Source organism: Aotus nancymaae, unplaced genomic scaffold (genome assembly GCF_030222135.1).
Source record: "Aotus nancymaae isolate 86718 unplaced genomic scaffold, 86718_ANA_hifiasm-v0.15.2.pri h1tg000072l, whole genome shotgun sequence".
In the NCBI taxonomy this organism is placed as follows: Eukaryota; Metazoa; Chordata; class Mammalia; order Primates; family Aotidae; genus Aotus; species Aotus nancymaae.
In genome coordinates this window covers 16300131-16313381 of record NW_026988487.1, presented here as the reverse complement: position 1 = coordinate 16313381, position 13251 = coordinate 16300131, and the positions used below count along the sequence as shown (strand labels likewise).

At 38.0% G+C, this 13251-nt stretch overlaps 1 protein-coding gene across 3 annotated transcripts in view; it reads right to left on the bottom strand.

Moving 5' to 3' along the window:
- Positions 1-13251, bottom strand: part of NF1 (neurofibromin 1) — a 309766-nt gene that overhangs the window by 29185 nt on the left and 267330 nt on the right. For all 3 annotated transcript variants that reach the window (XM_064367666.1, XM_064367667.1, XM_064367665.1), the window contains 9 exons: positions 10332-10525; positions 8940-9080; positions 8509-8788; positions 7862-8076; positions 7269-7330; positions 7014-7128; positions 6331-6432; positions 4183-4323; positions 1408-1534 (listed from right to left, as the gene is read on the bottom strand). In XM_064367666.1, coding sequence (XP_064223736.1) covers positions 1408-1534; positions 4183-4323; positions 6331-6432; positions 7014-7128; positions 7269-7330; positions 7862-8076; positions 8509-8788; positions 8940-9080; positions 10332-10525 — 1377 coding nt within the window. The remainder of the gene's footprint in view (positions 1-1407; positions 1535-4182; positions 4324-6330; positions 6433-7013; positions 7129-7268; positions 7331-7861; positions 8077-8508; positions 8789-8939; positions 9081-10331; positions 10526-13251) is intronic.

Below are 13251 nucleotides of genomic sequence, written 5' to 3'. Positions count from 1 at the left end.
GAAAATATGAGTTCTTTTACAAAAATATTTTTAATTAAAAGAAAACCTAATGACATAGCAAGTATATGCTCTAAGAGTCCAATAAATAGAGTTGATTAGAGGATAAACTTGATCTTTGGCCAACTGTTAATCATTAATGCTACTCCATTTAAAAATAGGTGATTTGAACACAGAAAGTATTCTTTTCTTGTTTTAAGACAGAGTCTCAGTCTGTCACCCAGGCTGGAGTGCAGTGGTAAGATCTTGGCTCACTGCAACCTCTGCCTCCCAGGTTCAAGCAATTCTTGTGCCTCAGCTTCCTCAGTGTCTGGAACTACAGACATGCATCACCTCGCCTGGCTAATTTTTGTATTTTTAGTAGAGACGGGGTTTCGCCATGTTGGCCAGGCTAGTCTTGAACTCTTGGTCTCAGGCAATCTGCCTGCCTCGGCCTCCCAAAGTGTTGGGAGTACAGGCGTGAGCTGCCATGCCCAGCCTAGTATTCTTCTAGATATAAAAAAATAAGTAAGCACTTTATTAGCCCAGTTGCAATTCCTTACCTTGGTATCCTTTTGTAAGTATAATATCTTTTGAGAAATCCCTACTGGTCTTAGAGATTAACACTGTCAATATTTTTTGTAGAAATTTCATAAGAAAGTGAAATGAAATGCATACATTCACAGAAGTGGGTGTATGCATATATATATCAGGCAAAAACTGGGGGAATCTCCATCATCCCTCAGGCCTAAGATTTAAATTGAAATAAAACTGTTGACTCAAGCTGTAGCTAGAATCTCTATTATGGCCACATCCAGTGCTGAGTCCACTGGGGTTTATGCCAGCTCCTTATCCCAGGTCTTCCTTTACCCTTCCTTGCCTGACCTACCACTACACGCTGTTCCTATTAACTGCAGTCTCTGGCCATGACTGCCCCATGTTAATGAACCAAAGTTAACAAGCTGTGAAGCTAGCAATGGGGAGTAAAACCAGGTTAGGAAGTGAATAAACTGGCTCTGAAGAATAGCTGGAGATCACTGGCTTTAAGCAATGTAGAAGTGGGTACGGGTAGGGTACTGAAAAGGTGAGGTACAATGGTATAAAATAATAGTATTCATCGACAGCAAGTCTAAGTAGCTGGAACTATAAGCATGTGCCACCACGCCTGGCTAATTTTTAAGTTTTCTGTAGCGATGAAGTCTCACTATGTTGCCCAGGCTGGCCTCAAACTCCTAGCCTCAAGTGATCCTCCTGCCTTGGTCTCCCAAAGTGTTGGTATTACAGACATGAGCCACCACACCTGGCCTAGTTTGCATTTCAAGTAAGACATATGTGCTAAGCTACTTCAATTTATTTGAAGTAATCAATTATTCAAATTACTTCTGGTTTTTTAATACTATTTCATAAAAATATTCTAACATAGGCTTTTACCTTTTAAAAGATGTCCAACCAGTGCAAAGTTAAAGTTAGAGTTGAAATTGAGTCCAACAAAATGATCCATTTGCTTGCAGTGCCACTCCAGAGGATTCCGGATTGCCATAAACACTTCCTCTGGACTCTATTAAAGATAATCATGAGATGGTTGATGAGGTTCACACAGGAGCTTTCTTTAAAGGCTCACTTAATTGGTTTCTGTGTTCAACAGTATGATAATATAAGTAATCCTTTCAAGGTGAGAGAAATTATTTTCAGTTGATTGCAGAAAACCACAGAACATTTTAGCTACTACAAATTAACTGGTGCAAGACAGTTAAGCATATAAATGAGAAGATGGTGGAAGATGAAATCACTTTTATTTACAATACAAAATAAATGACTCTCAATTTACATCCTGGTGACTTTTAACAAGCTTATAACTCTGATGCCTAGCATCCTAAGGGCACCAGAATCAAAATTAGCTCCTGCTACTGGGCTGTTCTGAAGATGAAAATGCCGAGGCAGATGCCCCATTGCAATGCTCCATTTGTAAATATTCCTTTTTTTTGAGATGAAGTCTCACTTTGTCGCCCAGGCTGGAATGCAGTAGTATCATCTTGGCTCACTACAACCTCCAACTCCCAGGTTCAAGTGATCCTCCCATCTTAGCCTCCCAAGTCACTGGAATTACAAGCCTGCACCACCCCAGCTAATTTTTGTATTTTTAGTAGTTTCACCATGTTGGCCAGACTGGTCTCCTGACCTCAAGTGATCCTCCCAACTCAGCCTCCCAGAGTGCTGGAATTACAGGCGTGAGCCACTGCACCCAGCCAATTTCCAAATATTCTTAACATATACATAGACAATAGCTAGATATCACTGACCACCATTGTCCCAAAACAGTTCTAGAAAAAGAGCAATGGGAATTAGGAAAGAGAGGGTCTAGTCCCAAAACAGATGTACAAGCATGGGCAAATTACTTAATTTCTTAGTTCCTTTCTAATTTGCAAAATGGAGGTCTGATTAATAAACTCCATAATACCTCCTACCTCTAAAATTTTGTTTCCTTATTTCTCAGACCCCTAGCTGTTCCAGGTTCACACTATATCTGGTAGACTGAACTAATAATGTTTATACCAAGTATCTTCACACTTAAAACCATAATCCTGTTCTTTCTACCCACAGCTCAGTTAACTTCACGTCAGGCAAATCTCATTACATACGTAAATTCTTTTAAAAACATCCCCCTCTTTTCTCCTAGACTCTTCCCATTTTGATCCAAAGACAAAAGAGACATAATTTCATACTATTTTATTCTCTTCTTGATTCTCCATGAACTAAAATCCAACCCCAATCAGATTTCCATTTTACAAATTAGAAAGAAATAACTTGCCCATGTTCACACACACACACACACACACACACACACACACACACACACACACACACATAATTAGCACCCCTCCTAACATTTATTAATCTTAATTGGAGTTGGATTTTATATAATATATATATACACACAAACACTTTATATATACACACATATATTTTACGTGTGTGTATATATGTATACACTTTTTTTTTTTTTTTTTGAGACAGGGGCTCGCTCTGTTGCCCAGGCTGGAGTGCAGTAGCATGATCTCAGCTCACTGCAACCTCTGCCTCCCAGGCTCAAGCAATCCTCCTACCTTACCTCCCAAGTAGCTGGGATTGCAGGTGCATGCCACCATGCCGACCTAAGTTTCGCATTTTTTGTAGAGATGGGGTTTTGTCATGTTGCCCAGGGTGCTCTCTAACTCCTGAGCTCGAGTGATCCACCTGTCTTGGCCTCCCAAAGTGCTGGGATTACAGACATGAGCCATCACTCCCAGCCACTAATGGTATTATTTTAAAGTGAGATTAGACAAAAGAAAAAACTAGTAAAATTAAGTACCCAAAAGTTTCCTTTAAACTCTCCAACTTCCTTATCTACTATGAATTATACCTATTTTTCATTAAGTGGCATTATTAAATACAAATAAGTTTACCTTTAGATTATTTCTTTACTTGTGAAATGGAGGGCAGAGAATGCTAACCTTTACCTTAGGGTTAGGAAAATTAAAAATAATGAATGTATAGTGCTTAGCATATGGTCTGGCATGGTAGTTACTATTATTATTATTATGTATTATTTATCTTTATTCTGTAAGGACAAAGATAATCATGTATTATTCATCCTTATTCTGTAAATCTACTAGTATTAGGCCAGTACTGCTTTTATTTGTTTTTTTACTATATACATTTTTTTTTTTTGAGATGGAGTCTTGCTCTGTCACCACGCTGGAGTGCAGTGACGCAATCTTGGCTCATGGCAATCTCCGCCTCCCAGGTTCATGTGATTCTCCTATCTCAGCCTCTCAAGCAGCTGGGATGACAGGTACGCACCACCACGCCCATCTAATTTTTGTATTTTTAGTAGAGATGGGTTTCACCATCTTGGCCAGGATGGTCTTGATCTCTTGGCCTTGTGATCTGCCTGCCTCAGCCTCCCAAAGTGCTGGGATTAAGGGCGTTAGCCACTGTGCCCAGCCAGCTTTTTTTTTTTTTTTACTACTTTTATATAGAAAATACGCATTCAAGTTTACATAGCTCTTTATGAGCTGGTAAAGAAATAGACTTACGATAAGTTACATTATAGAAATTGATATTTAAGTTACGAGCTTCTTGTGATTTTAAAAGAATAGCAACAATAAAAAAGGGAAGAGTAGTAAATTTGAGTAATCTAGGAACCCCAAGGGAAAGCTTGCTTACCTTGTCATTGAATATCCGGAGACTATCTAAAGTATGCAGGTTTTGTTCAAGAAGTGCAGTGCCTGCTGAATACAAGTTGACCTCATCAAGCTGCAGCACAGCCACAGCTACCCAAAAAAGGGCTTTGTGCAGAGGGGAGTCCTGGCAAAGGAGACATGTTTGAGGCTAGTAATATGAATCATGAAGTAGTCTCTTTCAAAACACACTGAAGTTAAAAATGAAGCAGCTTATCTTCCTAAATTACCCATGTTTTCTCTTTTGGGGAATATAAAGATATGGGTAAGCTTTTCATCTTTTCCATGTGTAAGATACTGTTAGCTAGACTGAGAACCTTACTTAGCATTCTCCCTGTGCTTTAATTTCTAAATCCAGTTACCCAGGTTTGTTGATTCTTCTAGAGTGGTCTCTTTTGTATCTGTCATTTGTTTCTTATTGCTAATGACATTAACCCATGCCAACCTTATTTATTATAAAGATGGATTCTTTTTACCTCACTTTCTCACTACTCCAATCCACTGGGTACACTACCACCAGGATCTAAGTCCTGCTTTCGTTATATAACTTGTCTGCTTAAAAACTACATTTCCAAACTCTTTTCTGAACAATACTGAATGTGAGATGAGGTCTATCCAGCCCTCACAACTTTCCCTCTCTCTACTCTTTTGAAAAGTTTCTCCATTACAGCTGTAATGTTCTACCCACCTTCCCTCCATTGTGCCAGCATTCTTGTACAGTCCTATTGCTATCCTTGCTGCTCAAGGCTTTTTGCTTGCTCCCTTTCTCTCTACCTACATTAACTCCTATGTTTCCCTTTAACTTGAATTTAAACTCTATCTTTTCAACTTCTCGTCACTCTTAACCAGTATGGTAATCTCTTGCTACTCTGAATTAGAAGCATTTATTATTGGTAATCCTTATTTAGCACTGTGGTATTAGGAAAAATACATGGACTTTAGAATCAGATAGTAACAGACTAGAATCATAGTTCTTTTATTAGGTATGTGACCTTGGGCAAGTTATTTAGCCCCTCTGAGCTCATTTTCACTTATAAGATGGGGACAAGAGAACCATTTTGTTTAATATAAAATTAGGATGTCTGTAGACAAACCAGGACTATAACAGGTATTTATTTATGTTCTCTCTCCTAAGTCTGGCATATCTTTGTACTCAAATTACAGAATTAAACCACTTTAGAATTGGAGGGCAATACCATGCCATTATCTAATCTAAGATTATTCACTTTATTAATATGAAAACATGATGTCTAGATATGTTAAATCAGGGCACAAAGCTGGGATAAGCTCAGACCATACTAAAACAGTGGCCACATCATTTTACTCCTTTAAAGTATCATCTTCATTTAGCACCCAAACTCTTCCGATGATCAGGTATACTTCTCTCAGTAATAATCACTAACATACTATGTATTTTGTTTACCTTATTATCTATCCACTCACCAACCTCCACACCCATCCCAGAAAGTAAGCTCCATGAAGGCAGTGAGTTTTATGGGCTTTGTTAGTCCTCTATCTCTAGCACCTAGAACAGTACTTGGCAATAGCAGATAATTAATACTTATAAAAGAAGTAAGAATATAGGCCGGGCACGGTGGCTCACGCCTGTAATCCCAGCACTTTGGGAGGCCGAGGTGGGTGGATCACGAGGTCAAGAGATCGAGACCATCCTGGTCAACAAGGTGAAACCCCGTCTCTACTAAAAATACAAAAATTAGCTGGGCGTGGTGGCGCACACCTGTAATCCCAGTTACTCAGGAGGCTGAGGCAGGAGAATTGCCTGAACCCAGGAGGCGGAGGTTGCGGTGAGCCGAGATCGCGCCATTGCACTCCAGCCTGGGTAACAAGAGCGAAACTCCGTCGCAAAAAAAAAAAAAAAAAAAAGAATATATACCTATCTCTCCTTTAGCACTGATGAGACAAAAAACTTTCAAGCACTTGAGAACATACTATCCACACTTACTCTTCTTCTAATATAACTACTTCAAACAACTAAACTTTAAGAAGTTCTACTTTATAGCGTTTTCTTTATAGCTTATTCTCAATTCATCTTATTTTCTAAACTCTTTGAAAGAAAACAACATTCAACACTGATACCCAAAATGAATGCACTCATCTTCTACACAGTAATTACCTTATTAAGAAGTGGCTGTAATTTGGTTAGTGCTATTACCGTAGCTTCTATCAGAACTTGACTGTTGTAAGTATCAGGTCCTTTTAAGCAACTTTCAAGTGCCTTTTAGGAAAACAGAATTTTTAATTTTACTTTCACTGAAATAAAACATTAACTCCTAAACTGAATCTCAGAATAAATTCAGGAACATTTACTTATTTAATAAATGCTAGAATGATTTCTAATGCTATGATGATCTTGGTAGCTAGCTTAATGTACATTTATTTTCTTATTTTTGATATTTCTACATAAGAGTCTGACATTATTTTTTCTTTATTTTCTTTTTTTGTCTATGGGGTGATCCAAATGACATTATTATAGTAATTACAAATTATATAATTTTAAACAAGACTATAGTCTTACCATATAATTAAATGCTTTGAAAACTGGTAAAATATTAAGTGTACCTGTTTAGCAAAAGAGGCATATTGAATTAATCAGAGTTTACAAATAAAGACATCTTCTTTAGAGAAGATTTCTTCAAAAAATTACAATAAAGAAAATAAAATACATTTTAAAGGCTTAATAAATAACATATGATATTTTATTGAGCTCAAATTTAAACGTCTTTTAGAAAAATGAAAGATACGCTTTACAACTTGGGAACCATAAATATACGGGAGAAGTGAGGGCAAAACAAATACCTTGCTAAGAATACGGATAATCTGCTTTATCTGCCCATGAGACACTCGTTTGCTAATACAGCCAAAGACAACAAGAGCTCTTGGTTGCAGGGATGGATTATATTGGAATGCAAATCTGCAATTAAAAGATCCACAGAACTTATACCTTTGTGTTTATATATACTAAATAATAAATTATAATACTGATCATATAGTAATAGCTTTATTTTCAATAATATACACATTTTTACAACTTATATTTAATTTGGGACATACCTTTGAGCTAGTTCTGTCCACTGGTCCAGCCACTTGCATGTTGGAATATCTCTCATGCATGCCTAAAAAAGGGGATACTCTGAATATATATGTACATAAATGTTTTTAGAACTGTTTAAATGTTTATTGTAATGTCATTAAGTGAACTGTTACCAATAACACATTCCATGCAAGTGTTTTTAAGTATTAAATACAAAATAGCACAATAAATCAATATTTCTTCTATATAGTATTAATTTTTTTTTTTCTTTGAGACCGAGTCTCGCTCTATCGCCAGGCTGGAGTGCAGTGGCGCGATCCCCACTCACTGCAACTTCCGTTTTCCGGTATCAACCAATTCTCCTGCCTCAGCCCCCCGAGCAGCTGGGACTACAGGCACGCAATACCACGCCCGGCTAATTTTTTGTATTTTTAGTAGAGACGGGGTTTCACCATGTTGACCAGGATGGCCTTGATCTCCTGACCTCGTGATCAGCCCGCCTCAGCCTCCCAAAGTGCTGGGATTACAGGCGTGAGCCACCGCGCCTGGCTAGTATTAATATATTTTTTAAAAAGGATTTTAACTTAGTTTCTTATCATTTTGCCTTATATACCTCCATGATCTCCAACAAAGCTTCTGTGACTGTTTCCAACGATGTCAAAGCAAAAGTCTCCCTCTCATAGGAGCCAGGAGAAAATGACCTGTCCCGGTAACTGGAACGGAAGGCAATGACAGCAGCTGATTTGACTTTGCTAATGCCAAACAGCAAGTAAAACTTGGGTAATGAGAACTCTGTCAGACTGAGTCTCAAAACTTGCTTGGTCTCTTCTGTAAGAGAATAAAGAAACAAGTAAAGACAGAAAATATTACTTTTTGATTTCTAAAGTTCCATGTTTCATTCTGAATTTAGAAAATTTGAGTATCATATAACAATTACATAATCATGCTCCCTAAATCAAACCTCTAAATACATTATATTAAGGCACCTTGTTCTAGCTCCATTTATCTACAAATCAGTGCTGGTAATGGAACACAGTCAACTAGCACTGAGTATTTCGTTTATGTGATAACTACAAAGGTCTACATGACAAGTGTGCACAGAAAATCTTTACTACAGCTTGATATGAAATGGAAGTAATGGTTTAAATTAGCAATTTGGTGTTAAGCCATCAACATAAATAATAAGATAACCTATATTGATCAGGTGAAGCAAAATGGAGAAAGGAACTGGTAAACACGAATTCCTTTCCTAGAACTTACCACTAAAATGAAGCTGTGAACAAGTACACAGAGAGTGAATGATATTAATGACCAGTCCATGTGTGGAAGCTCTAAGGGAGAGTGGACCTGTGGCTACTAAGAAAGTAACAACGTGGAAGAGGTAGGGAAGATGAGCTGCCACATCAAGGGAATTGTTGAAGGACAGCATCAGCATGTAGCGTGCTAAAATAGCAATATCATCCCACATGAGATGTTGTTCTAAAGTAGGAGTTGGAGATAAGCATGTCTTGTCAATTATTTTGCACATCCTTCCAATAACCTGTAAAGAAGTAGAATTTTTTTTTGAAAAAACACGAGACTAAAAGTTTTATTACAAAAGTTCAGCTTAATTTAAAAGTAATTACAAAACAAAAAACCTCTTGATAAAAACAGATACACTACAGTACAGAAGGCAAAAGCAAAGTGATTACCTTGCTTGAAACCAATTTCACATTTCCAGAAGCCAAAGCTACAGCAGTATCTGCCATCACCTCAGCTTTAATTGATCCCAAGCCACCTGTTGCACTGGTTTTGATGAAACTGTCTAGTACAACATCAAGCAGATCTGTAATCTAGTTGAATAAGGAAAATAACATGTTTTTAATTAGTCTACCAATTTAATTTTTAATTAAAAAATACTCATTGGAACAGCCCAATCAATATGAAAATTCTATTTTGCCCAAGGCCTCAAAAATACTAGATTTTACTTACAGACCTGTCAGTAAATACAATTTATCATAAAATACCCAGGAAAGGATGAGCATATTCATTTGATTTCTTCAGAGATTAAGAGATTGGTATTCAAAAATTTAAAATCTCTATCAATACTATCTTCATTCACTTGCAAAGTATCTCTGTGTTTTTCTAAGACAGTAATGTATGATCAACATAAAATAGCAATTTGAAAATACAGAGCTGGGTGTGGTGGCTCACATCTGTAAACCCAGCATTTGGGGAGGCTGAGTCGAGTGGACTGAGGCCAGGAGTTCAAGACCAGCCTGGGCAATGTGGCAAAACCCCATCTCTACAAAAAAGAAAAAATACAAAAATCAGCCAGGTGTGTTAGTGTGCACCTGTAGGCCCAGCTGCTTGGGAGGCTGAGGTGGAAGGATCACTTGAGCCTGGGAGGCAGAGGTTGCAATGAGCCGAGACTGCACACTGTACTCCAGGCTGGGCGACAGAGCGAGACCCAGTCTCAAAAAACAAATAAGTAAAATAGAGGAAATGACATGAAGTACCAAGATGTTCTCTAGGGCTGTAACACTGGCTCCAAGGTTATTTCCAATTATTTGGAGGAGTTGCAGCATTTTTTGAGTGATGGCATTATTCCCTTAAGTGATTACTTTGAAGAAATGATATGCATAATTCTTGTCAGATAAAAATAAAATTTGCATTATATCCTATTTTTAATATTGGCATTCTTATGTAGAACTATAAATGAAAGCAGGTGTCCCAAATACCATCAATAAGAAGAAACATCTACTAACACCTTAGTACATAGAGAACTAGAATAAAACACTATTTACTAGAAATGTCATCAGATTTCTACAGTTCTATGTAATATATATAATTCTATAAAATTATGCCATGAAGGAGACTGTGCAAAAATCTAGCTTTTCTCTGGCCCTGAGATACGCTCTAGACATTTACAATTTTGAACCAGATGAAGAGCTGGGTGAGTGTCTATATGCTTTCTGAAGGAGAAAATTGTGTTTTTTACAACTCTCTCCCTAGTGTCTAGGGCAGTGCTTTGCCCAATGTGGGCACCAGATAATTACCTGCACAAAACAGATACTAGATAAATATCTGAGCAAACTCAATACCTGCCCAAGGCTTCCCCATATTTTTGCTTGAATAGATGGGTACATCTGTTTTTCATTTATGGTCATTGTTATCAGCTTGTCAAGAATAGCAGTAACTCTTTGTCGTTTGGCATCATCATTATGCTTGCAAAAACGAACTAGATTTGACAGCCATGGAGTCATGTATTCCAGACAAAGGTGTTTCAATTCAATACCTGGAAAAAAAAATACACTATTAGCATGTGATGGTCAATGAAAATCACATCAACAATTATTTAATATAAAGAATTCGGGAAAAAAAGGGAAACGGTAAAGACTATTACCTAGAATCAGGCCTGGAGAAAAGAGACTTGGCAAATACATTTTTCTAGAGGTGAAGAAGGAACAGGCCTTGAAGAAAGTAATTTTAAAAGCCAGTAAGCCAATTTTTGAAAAGTTTTGTCTTATTTTCCTCCATTTTAGTCATTTCTCTTCTTGTTAAAAAATTAAGTTTTATTCTCATTATAAAAGGAAAATGTGATCATAATAGAAAGTTTGGTAAAAGGAAAGCATCACCACAAAAATGAAAACTGTATTAACATATTGATGTATCATCTTATCTCTCCTCAGGCTTTCAAATTTATGTAGAGATAATGAACATTTATGTGTGTGTACACATATATAACCAACTCCCACTCCCCTACAAAAATTGGGATGATGCTATACATGCAGTATGCTCTGAATATTCTTTTCAGTGAATGTCATACTGAGATTATTTATTCAACGTTACAAATTCTGCATAAACTTGTTTTATTAAAAAAAGCTTCACATTTATAAGACAAAAATTGTACAAAAATTTATCTATACACTTCACCTAAAGTCTAAAAGAATTTTTAAAATTGTGGTAAATATATACAACATAAAATTGACCATTTTAACTATTTTTTTTTTTTTTTTTTGAGACAGAGTTTCGCTGTTGTTACCCAGGCTGGAGTGCAACGACACGATCTCGGCTCACCGCAACCTCCGCCTCCTGGGTTCAGGCAATTCTCCTGCCTCAGCCTCCTGAGTAGCTGGGATTACAGGCACGTGCCACTATGCCCAGCTAATTTTTTGTATTTTTAGTAGAGACAGGGTTTCACCATGTTGACCAGGATGGTCTTGATCTCTTGACCTCATGATCCACCCACCTCGGCCTCCCAAAGTGCTGGGATTACAGGCTTGAGCCACCGCGCCCGGCCCATTTTAACTATTTTTTTTTTTTTTTTTTTTTGAGACGGAGTTTCACTCTTGTTACCCGGGCTGGAGTGCAATGGCGCGATCTCGGCTCACCACAACCTCCGCCTCCTGGGTTCAGGCAATTCTTCTGCCTCAGCCTCCTGAGTAGTTGGGATTACAGGCACGCACCACCATGCCCAGCTAATTTTTTGTATTTTTAGTAGAGACGGGGTTTCACCATGTTGACCAGATGGTCTCGATCTCTTGACCTCGTGATCCACCCGCCTCGGCCTCCCAAAGTGCTGGGATTACAGGCGTGAGCCACTGCGCCTGGCCTTAACTATTTTTAAATGTACAGTTCCATGGCATTAACCATTTTTAAGGGCAGTTCAGTGGCACTGAGTACATTCAAATCATTGTGCAGCCATCACCGCCATCCATCTCCAGAACCTTTCCATCTTCTGAACTGAAACCCTGTAACAAAGCCATTTTTTAATGGCTTCATATTATTCCATCAGATGGAGAACCAATAATTTAATCAGTTCCTTTTTCTTTGACTTTTGGCCTGTTTTCTCTCTCTTTTTTTTTTTTTTTTTTTGGCTACTATAAATAATGTCATACGAAGTTCTAAAGCAGGCAAAATAAATCTATGCAATAGAGATCATAATAGTGTTTACTCTTGGTGAAGGGAGGGTACTGAGAAGATCCTTCTGGATGCTGGAAGTGCCCTGTCTTGATCTGGAAGATACTTTCATGATGTATTCACGTGTAAAAGTTCATCAAGCTGTTCACTTAAGATCTTGGCACTTTACTGATAACAAGATACACCTCAATTTAAAAATCTACATAAAAATAATGCTATAATAAACATCTTAACATTAATTCTTTAGGATAAATGCTAAAAAGCAGAATTATGAGGCCAAAAGGTATGAACAGTCTTAAGGTCTTGTTAACCACTTCCAAATGCCTTTCTAGAAAAATTGCTCCTGCTCACAATTCCACAGACTACCAGGAATAGATCTAAAAAAAAAAAAATTTGCCAAGCTGATAGTTGTATATATTATCTTACTATTCTTTCAATTTGCTTTTCTTTATTAAGGAACTTCTTAAAGTATAAATAAGCTTTTTTTTTTTTTTTTTTTTTTTTTTTTTGAGATAGGGGCCTCTCTCTCTGCTATTCAGGCTGGTCTCAAACTCCTGGGCTTAAGCGATTCGCCTGAGTAGCTGGGATTATAGGCATGTGCCACGGTGTCTGGCTTTTTTTTTTTTTTTTTGAGACGGAGTCTTGCTCTGTCACCCAGGCTGGTGTGCAATGGCACAGTCTCGGCTCCCTGCAACCTCCGCCTCCCAGGTTCAAGCTATTCTCCTTCCTCAGTCTACTGAGTAGCTGGGATTACAGATGCCTGCCACCATGCCCAGTTAATTTTTTTTTTTTTGAGACGGAGTTTTGCTCTTGTTATCCAGGCTGGAGTGCAGTGGCGTGATCTCGGCTCACTGCAACCTCCGCCTCCTGGGTTCAGGCAATTCTCCTGCCTCAGCCTCCTGAGTAGCTGGGATTACAGGCATGCGCCACCATGCCCAGCTAATTTTTTGTATTTTTAGTAGAGATGGGGTTTCACCATGTTGACCAGGATGGTCTCGAGCTCTTGACCTCGTGATCCACCCGCCTCAGCCTCCCAAAGTGTTGGGATTACAGGCATGAACCACGGGGCCCGGCCTAAATATTTTTTTAAAACATGATCTG